The sequence below is a fragment of the Polypterus senegalus genome, chromosome 7, assembly GCF_016835505.1.
Source record: "Polypterus senegalus isolate Bchr_013 chromosome 7, ASM1683550v1, whole genome shotgun sequence".
Classification (NCBI taxonomy): Eukaryota; Metazoa; Chordata; class Cladistia; order Polypteriformes; family Polypteridae; genus Polypterus; species Polypterus senegalus.
The window spans coordinates 85,940,387-85,958,891 of NC_053160.1; the positions used below are offsets into that span (position 1 = coordinate 85,940,387).

Here is an 18,505-nt window from a genome sequence, read left to right on the forward strand (position 1 = left end):
TCAGGCAGCTCCTATTTAAGTGATTTCTTGATTGAAACAGGTGTGGCAGTAATCAGGCCTGGGGGTGGCTACGGAAATTGAACTCAGGTGTGATGCACCACAGTTAGGTTATTTTTTAACAAGGGGGCAATTACTTTTTCACACAGGGCCATGTAGGTTTGGATTTTTTTTTCTCCCTAAATAATAAAAACCTTCATTTAAAACTGCATTTTGTGTTTACTTGTGTTATATTTGAACAATTGTTTAAATGTGTTTGATGATCAGAAACATTTTGTGTGACAAACATGCAAAAGAATAAGAAATCAGGAAGGGGGCAAATAGTTTTTCACACCACTGTATTTTTGTTAAAATACTGTTAATAAACACTTCTGGAGAAGAGCATTCAAATAGGATCAAGCTTTTCGATTGAAGATCTGAACCCCTTCTCATTTATTGCTCATGAGCTCTGTCTTCACAGAACTACTGTAGATACTCACGTATTAGTCGATCTCGCAGATAAGTCGAGTGTATTTTTAAGCCAAAAATTACGAAATTTGCTATGACCCGCGTATAAGTCAAGGGTAAAACTTGGGTTTTTTCATGGCCCATTGTCTTAATAAGTACGGGCTTCTCACCAATACCTGCTACGGTTCGATTCCCCGGCATATCAAATGTCATTGGCGTTTCATCCATGTTACCAGTGTTACTAGGATCAAAGTCATGCCTTTGTCTTTGCTTGATAATAAATTTATGAAAGGAACTGACCTTTTCTTCTAGATCTTTCAGCAGCTTCTGCGCGATTTTTGTTCGCTGACGAAGGCACAGCCCATATCTGTTCATAAACCGCGTACACCAGCCAGTTGATGCTTGAAATTCCAACAAAGGCTTATGTGGTGTTATGGGTCCACAGCTGTCTTAGCAAAGGCCGTTTTAGTTTTTAAATAAATAATCACCGCGCCCGCGACTTAGCAAGCCGCAGGGCGATCTGCGGTATGGGCGTTTCTCAATTAGTGCACAGGTGGGGGACAGCCCACATCCGTGATTGTTCCTGTGGCTAATGTGCTGTAGCTGCTATGTCCTCTCTGCATATAAAGAGAAGCATGAGTCAGTTAGAGTGGAAGAAAAAAAAGGAGTAAAAAAAAAAAATAAAAAAACAAGAAAGAGAAAGAAAGACGGAGGTGGCTGGAGAAAGCAGGAGAGAGAGAGAGAGGTTGTGCGAATGGGTGGGCAAGCGAGCGAACGAGCAGTCTCAGGCAGCTGTGTGGAAGCCAAAACGGAGTTAAAAAAAAAAAAAACAAAAACAAGGAGAGAAAGAAAGACGGAGGGGGCTGGAGGAAGCAGGAGAGAGAGGCGATGCGAGTGGGCGAACGAGCGCTTGCTGGCAGCTGTGTGGTAGCCAGGGTGCTAGGCCGGGTTTTTAAAGGATTGTTTTTCTATTTTATTGATTTTTAAACCTCCACGTTTGCTTTATGGATTATTTATTTAATGAAGAGTTCTTTTGAATCACTGCACTGTTTACTTTGAACAATGATTTTGATTGACTGTATTAAATAAAAGCACTGTGCCATTATCCAAATTATATGGAAAATTGTGTTGCCCCGCGGATAAGTCGATCTTGTTTTTTGAATGAATTTTAAGGCATAAATTTTTCGACTTATACGCGAGTATCTACGGTAGTTTCTCAGTTTAATGTTGAATGTGAGTATAGGGATGAGGTTTAAGATCCGCAAACTTAAGGTAAATTCCCATTATCGTGCAACTGATCAGAACTTTCTGCTTTGTCATGGAGACCACTGTGTATCTGATATTGTTTTCTTATTGCAGAGTCATAATTACTGGTATTAGCTAAGGTGAGAGAGACCTACAGGTCTTTGAGTGATTTTTTAAAGTTCTTTGAATAATATGGTTCTGCATGTGGTTCGCAAATGCCTATAATAATCTGTATTTGCAATTTCATTTTGTTGGTAAAGTTAGATTCATAGTCAGGCCTGATCGTTAACCATTCACCCACAATATCCTGTTACTTATTCTGTGGTTAGTGAATGTAAATAAAATTATTTCAGACCTAAAGGTTGTGTATTTCATTACCTTGAGCACAAATTCAATAACTGACAAGTCTTGGCAATATTTGTCTTCTTTCAAGCCATGTATACTACTGCACTATAAATGAGCAAAAATTCTCATCAAAATCAATGTAAAAATATGCAGTGAAGCAGAAGAATGTTTGGGATAGATGAGGAAAATACTGTACGTTTTACTGCATTGTGATACTCCTCTATCTGGTATCTCACATTAGTGACGGCAAATAAATATTGTACACTGTACTGTACAGCCTTTGAAAGTGATTTAAGTTACTGGAAGTACTGTATTTATCTAATTATTTCAATTTTATGTTAATTTTAGCAGAAAGACAAGAAAAAACTGAAAATGAATTTTTGATAATCCCTCAAGAGGAACCGTGCAACATTTCTCCAGAAAAATCACCGTCTCCACAGTCTCAGTTGTTCAAGGCCTGTAGAGCTAATTTACAGAGTGCTAGTAGGCTTACAGTCACATCTGAAAGAGTTTACAGCCAGGAAATGAATCTACCTGATGGAGTGGAAATTATTACTGCAACACCCTCAGCAGGTCAGACTTAACATGAGCATTTTTAATGTGTAACTTCACATTCAGACTTTATAAGTAAGCAGTTTAACATGAAAGAATGCTAAAATAACCTGAAGACTCATCTAAACTGATTATTCCTGCTATCCTTGTGTATATATGTCTATATAAAACCCTTAAATTTATATTGGGGAAAATGGATTTGGTGGCAGTACCTTTTTAAGAAACATCTTTTTATTTTGGCTTATCCACTAAAGTTTCTCTGAACATGTAATATGAAGTTTTTTGTTTTTGTTTTTTTTTTTTAAATGTGCTTATATAGGACACCTGAGTTCTTCATCCCTGCACCCAACAGGTCTTTCACCCTATCTTTTGGCGACTGCCTGTTCAGATGGGAAAGTTCGATTTTGGAGATGCAGAGTGGATTCTGGACATTTAATTTATGATAGTGAAAAATCTGTGAATAACAGTCCTGCATATGTATGGGAGGAATGGCCGCTTCTTGTTGAAGATGGTTTCCCAAATAACAGTGAAATCAGAGTGTTGGGAAGACCAGTGGAAGTTAGCTGTTGTAATACAAGCCACATTGCTGTGGCATACAAAAGTGCCTCTTCCTATAACACAGCCAGAGACTTTACAATGCATGTTGGAATATTTGATTGTGAATCAACAGGTGGTTCACAGTGGGTTCTGGAACAGACACTTACCCTTGATGAACAAAGCACAATTTTAGACCCTAGGATAAGCATTGATAGTAATTTAACAGTGTACAACAAGCAAGATGTATATTTAAATGAGATTTTTCCAGTGTCCAATACTAAGCATTTAGTTCATTTGGACTGGGTGTCTCGAGAAGATGGTTCACATATTTTAACTGTTGGTATTGGCTCCAAACTTCTGATGTTCGGCCAGATTTCTAGGCATATGCCAGATCAGAATGCCAAAGAAGCACATATGGCTTCAGCCTCTCCTTTGTGGGAATATGCAAAAGACCAACCTTATTCAAAATTTATTCTTTTAAGATCAGTAGATCTTGTTTCTTCTTTTGAAGGGGCATTGCCTTTACCAGTATGCCTGTCATGGGTGAGAGATGGTATTCTTGTTGTTGGAATGGACTGTGAAATGCATGTTTATTCACAATGGCAACCCCCTTCTAAATCTGAATATTTGAACATGGAGATAGACTCTAGCAGCACCCCATCATTAACAACATCATTGAAACTAGGCCAGAGCAGCACTTTAACCACACAACCTTCTAAAAGGAGTCTTACAAGATCAATGACTAGTCTTGCTCAAAAGCTCAGTGGTAAAAAGACTATGTATGACCTTCCTTTTGAGATGGAGGACTGTGGTCTGTTTGAAGCTGCACATGAGTTATTCCCAACTTTGCCTCAGTATCATCCAGTGCAGTTAATGGAGCTAATGGATTTGGGAAAAGTTCATCGTGCTAAAGCTATTTTATCTCACTTGGTGAAGTGTATTGCAGGAGAGGTTGTGGCTTTGAAAGATAATAGCACAAATCAAGAGCGAAGACTTCGGTCACTGACAATCAGTGCTAGTGGAAGCACTGCAAGAGACCCAAAGACATTTAGTAAAACAGAAAATACAGACTATACAGAGATAGACTCCATTCCTCCTCTTCCACTATATGCTCTTCTATCAGCAGATCAGGAGGTATCTCCTAGGGCTGTTGAAAAACCAAACAGCAGTGTTTCACATAATGGAAATCAGGAATCCAAAAAAGATGATTATGATGAACTGTTTCAACTTTCTTCTGTTCCTGATGAGCTTAGCTTTAGTGATACTGATGGAACAGACACTAAACCAACTGTTATTGACCTTTCTCAATATAGTCCTACATATTTTGGACCAGAGCACGCTCAAGTTCTGTCTAGTCATCTCTTACATTCCAGTTTACCTGGGCTTACACGAATGGAGCAAATGTGTTTGATGGCTTTAGCTGATACTATTGCAACCACTAGCACTGATATTGGAGAGAGTAGAGACAAGAATCAAGGTAAGGATTTGATCTTTATTTTCTGCATGAGATCTGTGTTGCATCTTTAGAGTAATTTAAATTGTATGTGTGTGTACATGCCAGTCATATGTGTAAATATATTTATATATGTATGAATATATAATTCTCTTTTTAATTTAAGGCAGAGAAACCCTAGATGAATGTGGTTTAAAGTTTCTTTTAGCTATGCGTCTTCACACTTTCCTGTTGACCTCTCTACCTCCTGCTCACAGAGTACAACTTACACATCAAGGTAAGTAGTACCGGAATGAATATTTGTTTATTTATGGATAAATATTTTGACTTGTGTATTTCTTATTAGCCATTATAGGAATTATTTCAAGATATAAATTTGTTTTAAAATAATTTCTTTAGTTTTGCCAACACATCTATTTATTAACTACTGTATTCTAATATATAGTTTAGGTGCCTGGAGAGGAATGGGTTATGCAGCTAAAATTCTTAACAAATCTTAACAAAAAGCACATGGTGATGAATTCATGGAGGTAATAAAAAAAAAATTGCACTGAAAAATATATGAAGTAGTACAATATGCTCACAGAGGTGGGATTAAAAAAACATCTTAAAAGATAAATGATATAGCAGCCAGCCTCTGGAGCTGACCCCCATCTAACTAAACCACCAGTGGTGCTTTGTATAATCTCTGAGCCAGGGTGTTTCTCTAGATAAGGTAGAACTTGACAAATCTATGAAACATATACCGTAGATCCCGTTATATAAGCCGAGAATTTCGTCCTAGATTTTTGGCTTGGAGTTTGGGGGTTGGTTTATACAACGAGTATCGTTTAAGATTCAAGATTTCCAGCGCAATGCCAGTTTTGCCGATGAATACGGAAGTAAATAATGACGAAACCACACAGCCATCTTTCAGATGAAGAAGTAACTTTGCATGCCAGTACTTTAAATAAAGAATTTTATTCAAAAAAGTGTTTTAGTTGTTGATTTTATTAATAAAATTTATAATAAATTATCAGGATGTTTAAAATGAAATTTTTTGTTTTGATTTACGACCAACATCTTGCGTTACGAAACAGATGCGGTCACGTGTATCCGCTTGTGCAATTGTAAACAAACAACCGAGAGCGTTAGTAGCGTCAGTCGGAGCCCAGATACATATGTTTGTGGATGTAATTTCCGTCATTGCAGTGATTTACCTATATATATAACTCATTAAGACCGTGCAAGCAAGACACATAATTGCTAAGGAAGGAAGAGAAGGTAAAAGAAAGCGATCGCAATCGAAGAGAAGATGGACATTGTGTGGAAATATCTCCTCCCTTCCTGCAGCCCAAAGATGTCAAATTAAATGGTGAGTACAGTATGAAATTGTTTCTAGAATAGAATGCCTTTTATTGTCACTACTAGCAGAATACCCGCGATTCGCAGCGGAGAAGTAGTGTGTTAAAGAAGGTACGAAAAAGAAAAGGAAAAATTTTAAAAATAACGTAACATGATTGTTAATGTAATTGTTTTGTCATTGATATGAGTGTTGTTCTCATATCTATCTATATATACAGTGGAACCTCGGTTTACGAGTGTTTTGCAAGACGAGCAAAATTTATTAATAAATTTTGACTTGATAAATGAGCGATGTCTTGCAATACGAGCAGTATGGATACACTTTGTCTGCTGAGTGTCATGTGATCACAACTGAGCCGATGGTTCTTCTCTCTCTCTCCTTATCTCTCTTGCTCGCAAAGCTCGTCTTTTTCTCCTTATCTCGCTCGCTCGCACTCGCCTCTCTCTCTCTCCTTATCTCTCTTGCTCGCAAAGCTCGTTTTTTTCTCCTTATCTCGCTCGCTTGCTCACAGTGCAGTCTCTCTCTCTCTCTCTCTCTTCTCTTGAGGGCAATTGTCTCCTATTCTCCGTCTGAGTCTGTTTGCCTCACTCATATAGTCATCATCTGTACGAGCGTATACTGTTTACTACAGCATTGTGACTGTGTGTGTGTGTGTGCGCGCTGTGAAGTGAGAGTCCCCATCTTGCGCCCCAAAACACGAAGCTGAGTCTCATTACTTTAACCACACCAGCTGCCTTCAGCTTGAAACAGCAACAGCGCTGTTATTTATTGCAGCAGGATGTTTATAATGTTTCTTGTATCGCCCATTGACGGCAGGCGCTTATAGCATGTCTGTGATCTTTTTAAATGTGCTTATACGGCGAACTGCTACAGAGTTGGGAGACTGCGATTGCTTTGGGACGCTCTTCCGCGTGTCGTCCCGTTGGGTAGAATCCCACATGAGTTTAGAAACTCACTCACACCAGCCATGATTCTTTTTAAAGGTAAAGTGCAGGTTAATTTGTTTTATGTATTTTTACTTTATATTTTGTATTAATCATTTTTATATGAATAGTTTTGGGTTGTGGAACGAATCATCTTGAGTTTCCATTATTTCTTATGGGGAAATTCGCTTTGATATACGAGTGCTTTGGATTGCGAGCACGTTTCCGGAACGAATTATGCTCGCAAACCGAGGTTCCACTGTATCTATCTATCTATCTATCTATCTATCTATCTATCTATCTATCTATCTATCTATCTATCTATCTATCTATCTATCTATCTAGCAAAATACCCGCGCTTGGCAGCGGAGAAGTAGTGTGTTAAAGAAGTTATGAAAAAGAAAAGGAAACATTTTAAAAATAATGTAACATGATTGTCAGAGTAATTGTTTTGTGTATTTGGTGGAAGCGTCACTAAGTTATTTTCGTCTAGCTGTATCAGAAAATGTACCACGACGTCTGACACGCCTCCTTTTTACTGTTTTCTCACAGCTTGGATTGCTGCTGTTATATATATACACACACACATACATACACACATACATACATACATACATATATATATCTAGATCTTGAGTGTGGTACACACCATGTCACCAAACAACACAGTGACTACCTGGAGCCCTATATATAGGTCCACTGACTGATTACAAGATTGTAGACACCTGTGATGCTAATTAGTGGACACACCTTGGATTAACATGTCCCTTTGGTCACATTATTTTCAGTCTTTTCTAGGGGTACCATCATTTTTGTCCAGGCCTGTTTCATGAGTTTATTTTTTTAAATAATTCTGTTGAAGCATGGTTGAAAATCAATGTCTGACTTTCATTGGTTAAATTTCATAGAATTTTTATTTATTATTACTTTTGTCAGATTAAAGTTATTTCTGTGACCATTTTGAGTTTTTCTTTCATTGACTGAAGGGTACCAACAATTTTGTCCACGTGTGTATATATACACATACATACATATATATACACATACATATACTTGTGTGTATGTTTGTATGTGTCAATATGTGTGTGTATAGCTTTGGTCACTGAGTGCAAGGGAAAAATAATAAAATATAGTCTATAAGTTATTAAACAGTAAAACATTAACGTTTTAAGAAGTACAGGTACATTGAGCACTACTGGAGTGGTTGCGGGTAAACTACATTTTAAAGACTGTGTAACACAACAGGTAAGTAACTAATAGCAGCTAAAATGTATATGGATCATCTCTCGGTAGTAGATCCCTTTTGAAAGGCGCTACACGACGGCTGTGATATAGAAATTAAATTTTCTATGTGAACGTTCAAATTTGTGCCTCTGGTAATGTGCCTTACCGGCAATTAAAGAAAATTATTTTTGTATCCTCTGCAGTGTTGAGAGAAAGGCTTTGGTTTGGGATAAAATGAAAAAAGGTGTAAAGAAAGGAAAATTGCCTTTTTCTTTTATATAGTATAGAGATGTGTTCGCTGGCGTTATGATGCCTTTTGGGGACAGTCGCAGTGGGTCTTGTGTAGACTGGTGAGGCGTCCCGCCATTAATCGGCTGTGATGGCACTGTCAGTCCTCCACTCGTGTGCGTGTCTTCATAATCGAGCTGAGGACCTCATAATCGTATACGTGCAAAAGAAAGTGTGAATCGCCTTAATATTATTTTGCCGTGATGTAGAAAAGGGGTCCCATGTTTGGACTTGTCTGGGCTATAGCGCAGGGGGAGGAAGAAAAAAATTAAAAGTGCTCACTTTGACTTAACAAAGGCCAGCACAGCTATGTGCGCGCGCGCTGGCTGCTCGACTTTTGCTGGGCAGGAGACCCCTTTTGTACACACGTTCATGATATCAAAAGTCTCAGCGCTCTTTGGAGGTAATTCATATATATATAGCAAAATACCCGCCGCAGCGGAGAAGTAGTGTGTTAAAGAAGTAATGAAAAGAAAAGGAAACATTTTAATAATAACGTAACATGATTGACATTGTCATGAGTGTTGCTGTCATATATATTCCTGCCTAAATAAGTCACCTCGCGCTCTTACTTTTTACCGCTCATTTAATCATGGCTAGTGGCGGAAAAATTATAAAATGGAAGGAGGATGGCTTTACCAAAACAATTATTGATGGCGAATCGATTATTCATAAAGCTTGAATTGGTGATCTGTCTTTCTGTGTTAACCTCATATTTTTTCATACTTCTTCTCAAACTAAGGTGGTGCGAGGGTAAAATGAATCGGGATGCGCTGATCAATGTAATCGTGTACCAGGAAATCATGCATTGACAAAAGCTCCCTTTGCTTGTAATGCAAAGTGTGATTAAATGCATTATTTTTAGCGCGTTATGGAGCACATGCATGAAGCTTCTCAGCTGTGCTTGTGCTAAGAAAAGGAAAGATTTTAAAAATAACGTAACACGATTGTCAATGTAACCTTTTGTAAGTAGTGCCTGGAGGATTCAGTGTGAGAAACTCTAGAGACAGCGTGTGTATTAACTTGTGGATTTTTCTGTGAGTATTTGGTGGCAGTGTGGAAGTTGCTTCAGAAGACGGCGTTAGCTGAGCTCAGCTCAGAGAGAAATGAGGTAAATGGGAGGGAGATGATGGCGTGACTCCCCACCCGCCTTAACTGTCAATCCCCACAAACACAGTCTCGGAATTTGCATAAGCACACCCCTTCACCTACAATTTTAACTTAGTTACAAAGTGATCAAAACTCTCGTTTATATCCTGTCCTCTCATTAAACTTGTATCCCGCATTACCTGTGGGCATGTGAAGCCAGCGTAGCCTGTCTATGAACTTAATTTAAAGTTTAGGTTTACACCTTGCTTTCTTTCCGAGGTAGCAGCACTCATGAATATGGTAGTATATGTCACTCGCTCGCTTCTTATTGTTTCGCTGCCTTCTCAATTATATAATGCATGTTTTCTTAAGCGCTTTTTGGAGGTCTTCCTGGTTTTCTACGCACTGTGTTGACAGTCAGTTCACGTGATTACGTGGGAGGCGTGATGATGTCACACGAAACTCCGCCCCCCCATGTCTTTCCAGCTCAACTCCATTACAGTTAATGGAGAAAAATACCTTCCAGTTATGACCATTAGGCGTAGAATTTCGAAATGAAACCTGCCCAACTTTTGTAAGTAAGCTGTAAGGAATATGCCTGCCAAATTTCAGCCTTCTACCTACACGGGAAGTTGGAGAATTAGTGATGAGTGAGTGAGTGAGGGCTTTGCCTTTTATTAGTATAGATACGCATCTACAATGAGATTAAAAGCAGCTCCTTCAGTGCAGAAAAAAAGTTCTTTATAGGGCTTGTATGGTTGTTTTTTAGCTTTAGCATAACGCCGGATCTGCGGCCCCGCTTCTGCTTTCTTTCCCTCCTCCGTCTGTGTCATCTCCTAGACCCGACAACAATCCACGGAGAGCCCGCTGGTCTCGCTATGTTGTCTGGGATGTTGTGCGTGTGATGAAAAACACTCGAAACAGATGTCTGGCTCTGGACACCGATGTCTATAAGGTTCTGAATGGTGTAGCGGATGTTCGCCGAACCGATCGTGCACAAACAAGGACAAAAAAAAGTACGAAAACAACAAAAAAGTGCACTGAAAAGGAGAGCCCTGAGCCGCTCCGACCATGTGCGCCACCATGCTCCTAGCTTAATCGAAGTAGGCTAGGCACTATTTATAACTTTTTAGTTAGTACATTAGAAAAATTATTGGTGTTTTGGTAAATTATGCACATTATATTATATATCAAAAATGCCGGCAGTCTCAAATTCTCGCCGATAAACATTATAAATATACCCGAAGAGACACATTTAAGGAAATTTAGAAAATTTTGCTTGGAGAAGGGGGTCAGCTTAAATACCGGTCATCGGCAAATACATTTAATTTAGTAGGTAGAGAAGGGGTTCGGCTAATATACCGGGTCGGCCTGTATTCCGGGATCTACGGTAACAAAAAGGACAAAAGCATATTTAACACTAGAATACCTGAAGTCGTTGAAAGAAGTCGTAATCCTGGACCACCTTAAATTCATTTGCGCCTCTCCATCAGAGTCTTTTGTTTTGCAAATGTGTTGATCAGCACAAGCTACAAGCAGCCTGCTATCCCATCCCACTGCCACAGCTCAAGTCGGACAAAAAGTTCTTCCAGCTTGAGTCTGTTTATCTGGGTGTGAGGTGCCTGAAGTTGTGTAATAATATATCATTATTTGGAACACATCCATTTCATGTGTGTTCCATGTGTACAACGATCATGGTAAATGTGGGATGACAGAAAACGCGAGCAAAGAAATGTTGAACACATAGCTAAAATAGAAACTTTTTTCATGTTATGGTAGTAATGACAAAATTTTGACATGAAGTGTATAATGTGTGAAGACTGATTTCCAAATATCAAATAAACACTTTCACAAAAGGTACAAATATAACTAAACAAGTGCACTTTTATTCAAGAATATAACTGTCAAGAAAGAAATTGGCTTAGGGTATGATGCTGACATGACTGCTTGGGTGGTGCAGAGGTAAGAACAGCCGACTCATAACCAAGAGATTTACCGTTTTGAATAGTAAGCTGCTCTTATTGTTACTATTATAGAATAAAAACATACATTTGATTTGAGTCTGTAATAGCCAGTGTAAATTTATAGTACTTGTAAAGGTTAGTGTTTTTTGTTTATTCAGTTTTATTCTCTCAGTCTCGTTCACGCTCCCACCAATCTGACACTGCTGTTTTTAAATAAAGACATGCTATAGTATAGGTGAACTCAGATGAGGATGAAAAAAAGAAATCAGGTTAGTGTACTTTGTTGTTGGTGGTAGTACAGTGCTAGGACCTGCTGACTCATAATGAAGAGGTCACAGGTTTGAGCCTTGCCACTTCTCAAAATAAGCTTTTTGAGTGGTGAGCTGCTCTTATTGTTACTATTCTACAATATAAACATACATTGGATTTGAGTCTGTAACAGCCGGTGTAAATGTATGGTACTTATAAAGGTTAGTGTTTTTTTTTTTTTTTTTTAATTTATTCATACATACATAAGAACAACACTGCTGCACCAGGCGTAAAGGTGAAAGATGGCACTGCTTGGATGTACAAACAGGTTGGGTGTCATCCTGCCATTGAATCTGCCACATGTATGTCCTTCAACTAAACAGCAAGGCTTATAGAGCTCGCCAAGGTACCATGCAAAGTCCTGTTTGTGATTATATTTTGCGATGGTCTTTATATACAACATTTACATGTTACTTTTATAAAAGCCAGATATACAAAATCATCCACAAATGGCGCCAATTTCAAAAGACTATTAATTTATTCAGCACAGGTTGGCTCAGCAAATTCAGCCCAAGAGCTGACCATTGATACTAAAATAAGTCTCCAAGAACCCCAAAATTTCATTGCAAGAGCTTCAGGTACCTCTTGCAAAAGTTTGTGTCAAGGTGCATTCATCTACAATCATAAAGAGATTTGAGAAATTTGACCTGCATGCTTGGTTTGCCAGGTAAAATGCCTTTGCTGTCTAACAAGAGCATTAGAGCAAGACTACAGCTTGCCATTGAGAATACAGGCAAAGACCAGACCTTCAGGAACAATGTGCTATGGACAGATGAATCGAAGATAGAGTTGTTTAGCCACAGTAACTGTAGACTTATTTGGTGCAAACCAAAGACAGCATTTCAGGAGGAGAACCCCATACCAGATGTGAAGCATAGTGATGGAAATATTATGGTTTGTTGTTGTTTTGCTGGCTTGGGGACTAGACAGATTGCAGTCATCAAGTTAACAATGATGTCTGCATCTTATCAAAGTATGCTTGAGGAGAATTCGAGGCCATGTATCTGAAAGATGAAGTTGAAGTAGAAATGGGTCTTTCAATATGAAAAATGAAGAAATTGGGGCATATAAACTAGCCTTGTGAAATTCCTGATTCGATTCCTGTTGAAATGTTGTGAGGGGATATGAAATGGGCAGTGCATGCAAGAAAACCTCAATAAACATCTTAAAACTGAAAGAATTTTGCATGGGGGAATGGTCAAAAGTTTCACTGAGTTGGTATCAGAGGCTGGTGGGCAGTAATGCAAAACTTGTACAAAAAGCCATTTTCCTAAAGAGGGCTATACCAGCATCTGAGGCCAAGGGTGTACTTACTTTTTCCCTTCTACACCATTACATCCGTTGATATTTTTGTTGAATAAATGATTGAAAAGTCTTTTTTTTTTTCTTTTTTTTATTCAAGTTTATTACATTTATATGTAGCCACAATTTGTATGAAGATCTACTGTTTTTCTATTCAGCTATGTTGAAAAGTTAATCAATTTTACTTTTTCACATGATTTGTATTTGTAATGATTGTAATTTCTTATAGTACACATAAACAGGAAAAAATTGTGGGGAGCTTAGAATCTTAACGATTTCAACAAATTTGCATGCTTAAGACATTCCTGAACCTGATTTGATGACCCAGAGTGAGGTGTGATATCTGAGACTGTGAGATTAATGAAATAATGCCATATAATATTTTACTGGTCAAATCACGTTTTGGTAGGGAAATTAATTTACTGGACACACCAGAGCCCAGCAAATAAAATCTAGAGTGAAAATGAAGGATTTTTTTTAAATAATGTAATTAAAATCTTAGTCTAATCATCTTTGCAATTAATTGGAACATGTAAAATACATCATTTGCCTTTATTTATTAATATTAAAACCCTACTTCTCTTAACTTAGGAAGTTTCCCAAAGTAAAGCAAGCATGTCTTACTATTTAATTTCCTTAGGACTGTCAACATGTCATTTTGCATGGGCTTTCCATTCTGAAGCTGAGGAAGAATTATTAAACATGCTTCCTGCAATGCAGAGAGGGGATCCTACATGGGCAGAGCTGAAAGCAATGGGAGTAGGATGGTGGGTGCGAAATATAAACACTTTACGAAGGTGCATTGAAAAGGTGAGCTTTTTGTTTCTCAGTTTCTTTCATCATTGGACGAACAATCTTTTTTATTTAATTTTATATAATTTTGTTTCTGGGGTCAAACATTGTATTGTCAGATCATATATGTATCCCTTGTTATAAAAGCCACAGAAGATTACAGTTCATTAGAATGTTGTTCAGTTCCACCAAAATGGCTTTACAAAATTTCATTGGCAGTATGGGTAGCAGATCTAAAACAATCTCGCAGGTGGATTGGTCTAACTTGTCAATCCTGCTCTGATTGTGTAATCAAGAATAACCAGATCTTGGAATAGTAAGCATCCTATCTACCAGTTTAATTTGCTAGTGATGTTTGGGGCATTGTAGAAAGCAAAGAAAACAGGCTAAGAAACCATTCATCTCTTTTGTGTCCTTGGTTTTACAGGTTTTACTGTCTTTTTGATGGTGACTTGATAAAGGATTATTCCCCCAGGAACTGTATTGTATAAGTTTATAAATATAATGAGATTTCATGGGTTTGGCAAATTGCAATATCTCTTTACACAAGCTGTATTGCTGGACAGATGTCTAAAACACATGAAAACTTTTGTGTAATTATGTACAAATTTTTGTGGATGGTGAATGTCAGGGCTGGTTGCTGTTGATTTTGAATTTTCTAACAGTTAATACTTTGAAAAATGTTAATGTTTAAGAAATACTAACTAGAATTAATCCTAGACTCTCCATAAACAGTAAATAATAACATACATCAATTGATGCAATTTTTACATCACTTAAATTAGAACTTGGTGTCTATAAGATTTATTTCAGCCATCATTAGGCTATCTGGGTTTATGTTTTAGAGTATATGATAATTTATTATCTAATCTGATATGCTGCTACATCACCTGTATTTTATGTACTCTACTAATACATGTAATTACATTATATTATCACAGCAATGTCTAGGTATATCTCAATGTTTACAAAAATATGTAATAAACCAAAAGATGAAACAAAAAGGGCTTTCTTTCAAGAAGTAAATTAACATAAATTAAAAATGCTGCAACTTTCACCATAGTTAACCAAACACCCAGAATGTTACTAAATGTTGAGCTATGTGTACTTTTTCTAACTTAATTTGTTTTTCCTGAAACAAATACCAGCTTTTGATTTGTTTTTGACAAACAACATTTTGTTAATTTTTCAGTTGATGCCACTGGACCTTTTTGAAAACAAATTTGAAATTCTTTATTCTCTTACACGTTGCACCCTCATCTGCATTAAATGATCTTTCCATTTTATGTGAAACTTTACTTTTATACATGTGATCGATAATCCTATGTTTTTATTGGAATTGACCAGTAATATAAAATTATCAATTTATATTTTTTGAGGGCATCATATCAAGCAAACAAATGTGTAATATTTACTCAGTAAAATTTGGAGAAAGAAATAGAACGATAAAGCTGAAGGGACAAACAAATAGCAAGATGCCAGTATACTATGACTGTGGGGTGATGTCAGCTGAAGAAAGCAAGCGAACATGTGGGGGGTGGGTATTGCCATAATAGTTTAAAATTTGTGTTGCTTAAATTTTAGGTGTCACAAATAGGGAGATGTATGTTAATGTTTTAGTCCTGACATGGGAGCAAAATATGTCTGCTTTATTAATATTACCGCTGCTTTCTGACTGGTTGAAACTAATTTTACTATTGGCTATTAATCTGGTATACTGTAGGTAACATTAGAGTTTGATTAAAACAAATCCAATTTATATGTTACAACTTCATATAATCAGAAGTAAATATCTGAGAGCTTAATTCCTTATGATTTTATGTTTTTGATTTATGCTGTAATATAATGGTAATTGTGTTTAGTGGTCAATCTTTTTCCCTTAAACTTTAAGGTCTCACCATGAAGTAGGGATGAGTGTTATGGCCAAAAATAGTTATCACAATAAAAAAATGATTTTGGATGATAATTACACCAATCTGCACCAAAAACCTCAAGCACAAAAACCTGGTGTACTTTGTAGATGTAGGTGTTCTGAATCTATTTCTGAAATTAGTTCTTCTCTATAGTCCCTTTCATTGAGATATCAGATTAATTAAAAAAACATTGTTTTGGAAATAAAAAAGTTGATATAAAAAAGGTTATTTGTTTTATGGCATAAGTATTTTTCATTCTCAGAATATTATTTGAAGTATATTTTGAGATGAGAAATTGCACTCTTTCTTATTCTTAACTTGAGTTCAGGTGAAAACAACCCAAATCATTTTTTGCTTTTTATTCCTTCAAATTAGCCAGGCCATTATGCTTTAAAGGTTAGAAAGATGCATTTTGTATTTTTCAGAAGAGAGAAAGTTGTTTCAATATTTTTTTACAGAAATATACACGATTGGGTTCATTTATCCATTGTATTGATCAGGTAACAGGCAACCAATCAGTAGAAGAATACACACCCTTCCTTTACTGGGGAAAAAAACATGTCCCATTGTTTTCTTGGGAGTTTTTTCCTGCCTAGTACTTGAGTTCAAAACGTCTTTAAAAATCCTGCACTTCAATTTATTTATTTCCCCCTGAGAACATGGGAGTGGTTTCTAATGAACACAGGTAGAGGTTCCACCAGGACATTGCTCAAATGGAGAGATGTTATAGTGGAAAGTCGAGCGAGTCTATGTTACCAGACATCTGTAGGTCATTCCACCATGAAACACATTCAGAGAATGATAAAGAGGAAAAACCTTTTGTAAGTAATGATTATAAACTGCTGAAAAAAATTAAAGGAACACTTTGAAAACACATCAGAACTCAATGGGGGGAAAAAAATCATGCTGGATATCTGTACTGATACAGACTGGGTAATGTGTTGGGAACAAAAGGATGCCACATTGTTTGATGGAAATGAAAATTATCAACCTACACAGGGCTGAATTCAAAGACACCCCGAAAATCAAAGTAAAAAAGTAATGTGGCAGGCTAGTCTGTTTTGCCGAAATTTCATTGCAGCAACTCAAAATCGTACTTAGTAGTTTGTATGGCACCCACGTGCTTGTATACATGCCAGACAATGTCAGGGGCATGCTCCTAATGAGACCACAGATGGTGTCCTGGGGGATCTCCTCCCATATCTGGACCAGGGCATCACTGAGCCCCTTGGACAGTCTGAGGTGCAGCCTGGTGGCGTCAGATGGATCAAAACAATAATTTCCCAGATGTGTTCAATTGGATTTAAGTCAGGTGCTTGTGGTAACAATTTCTTCATCCTCCAGGAACTGCCTGCATACTCTTGCCACAGGAGGCTGGGCACTGTCTTGCACCAGGATGAACCTAGGACCCACTGCACCAGCATAGGGTCCGACAATGGGTCCAAGGATTTCTTCCCAATACCTAATGGCAGTCAAGGTGCCATTGTCTAGCCAGTAAAGGTCTGTGCATCCCTCCATGGATATGCCTTCCCAGACCATCCCTGACCCACCACCAAACCGATCATGCTGAACGATGTTACAGACAGCATAACGTTCTCCATGGCTTCTCCAGACCCTTTCATGTCTGTCACATGTGGTGAGGGTGAACCTGCTTTCATCTGTGAAAAGCACAGGGTGCCAGTGGTGGACCTTGCAATTCTGGTATTCTTTTGTAAATGCAAAAACTAAGAAAACTTGTATATGTGCACAGGAAGCTTTGCAGTCTACTTGTGACTTTATACCGTAGGAAGATAAGTAAATAAATCAAAGTAAATAGGTAAATAACATTCAGTCTGGCTTTATTATATAAAGTACAGCAACGGCAGCTTCCACCTGCAGCTATAGACTCTTCAGTACGCAAGCAACTCTCCACGCTAGTGTTTAGATCTGGACGGTGTATGTGCCCAGAAAAGAAGTCTGACTGCATTCTTGTACCATTGCTCACGTACTGAAGTGTCGGCATGCATTTTTCGTGGTATTACAAAAGTATTTTTTGAGCATGCCCATGTCGCTCAAACACAGGAAGCAGTCTACTTGTGACTTTACACTGTAGGAAGTAAGTAAATAAATCAAGGTGAATAGGTAAATAACATTCGATCTGGCTTTTATACACAAAGTACAGTGACGACAAAAGTGCAACGTGCATTCTTCCTCTGATGTAGAACCCTCGTCATCATCTGACTTCAACTCTACTATAGCGCGTATTTACTGTATGTGAAAACAGCAGTGTCAGTTTGGGTGGAGTGTGAACGTTACTAAGAGAATAAAATAAAAAACAACCCTAACTTTTACAAATACCATAAATTTACACCGACTGTTACAGACTGAAATCAAATGTACGTTTTTATTCTAAAATAGTAAGAATAAGAGCAGTTCACTTCTCAAGAGGAGTCGTCTGGGGTCAAACTCGTGACCCTTTGATTACCAGTCAGCCGTTCTTACCATTACGCCACCAAAGCAGTCGGATTAAAGACGTGTCAATGTCGCACCCTAATGCAGGTTCTTTTTCTACAGTTATATTCTTGAATAAAAGTGCACTTGTTTTCTTATACTTGTACCTTTTGTTTATTTGATAGTTGGACTTAAGGCTTCATACATTATACGCTTCATGTGTACATTTTGTCAATTATTACTAAAACATGAAAAACATTTCTGTTTTAACGATGTGTTTACATTGATTGTTGTAGACACGGAACACACATGCAATGCATGTGTTCCAAATAACGATATAGTGTTTACTC

General features: G+C 37.5%; 1 protein-coding gene across 9 annotated transcripts in view; it reads left to right on the forward strand.

Annotated features, from left to right (window-relative positions):
• The window catches only part of LOC120532692 (dmX-like protein 1), a 315,909-nt gene that overhangs the window by 159,455 nt on the left and 137,949 nt on the right, over positions 1-18,505 (forward strand). For 8 of the 9 annotated variants that reach the window (XM_039758971.1, XM_039758979.1, XM_039758975.1 and 5 more), the window contains 4 exons: positions 2,383-2,607; positions 2,906-4,600; positions 4,743-4,853; positions 13,661-13,830. In XM_039758971.1, the coding sequence (XP_039614905.1) occupies positions 2,383-2,607; positions 2,906-4,600; positions 4,743-4,853; positions 13,661-13,830 (2,201 nt within the window). The remainder of the gene's footprint in view (positions 1-2,382; positions 2,608-2,905; positions 4,601-4,742; positions 4,854-13,660; positions 13,831-18,505) is intronic. The other variant, XM_039758974.1, reaches the window with a different exon arrangement.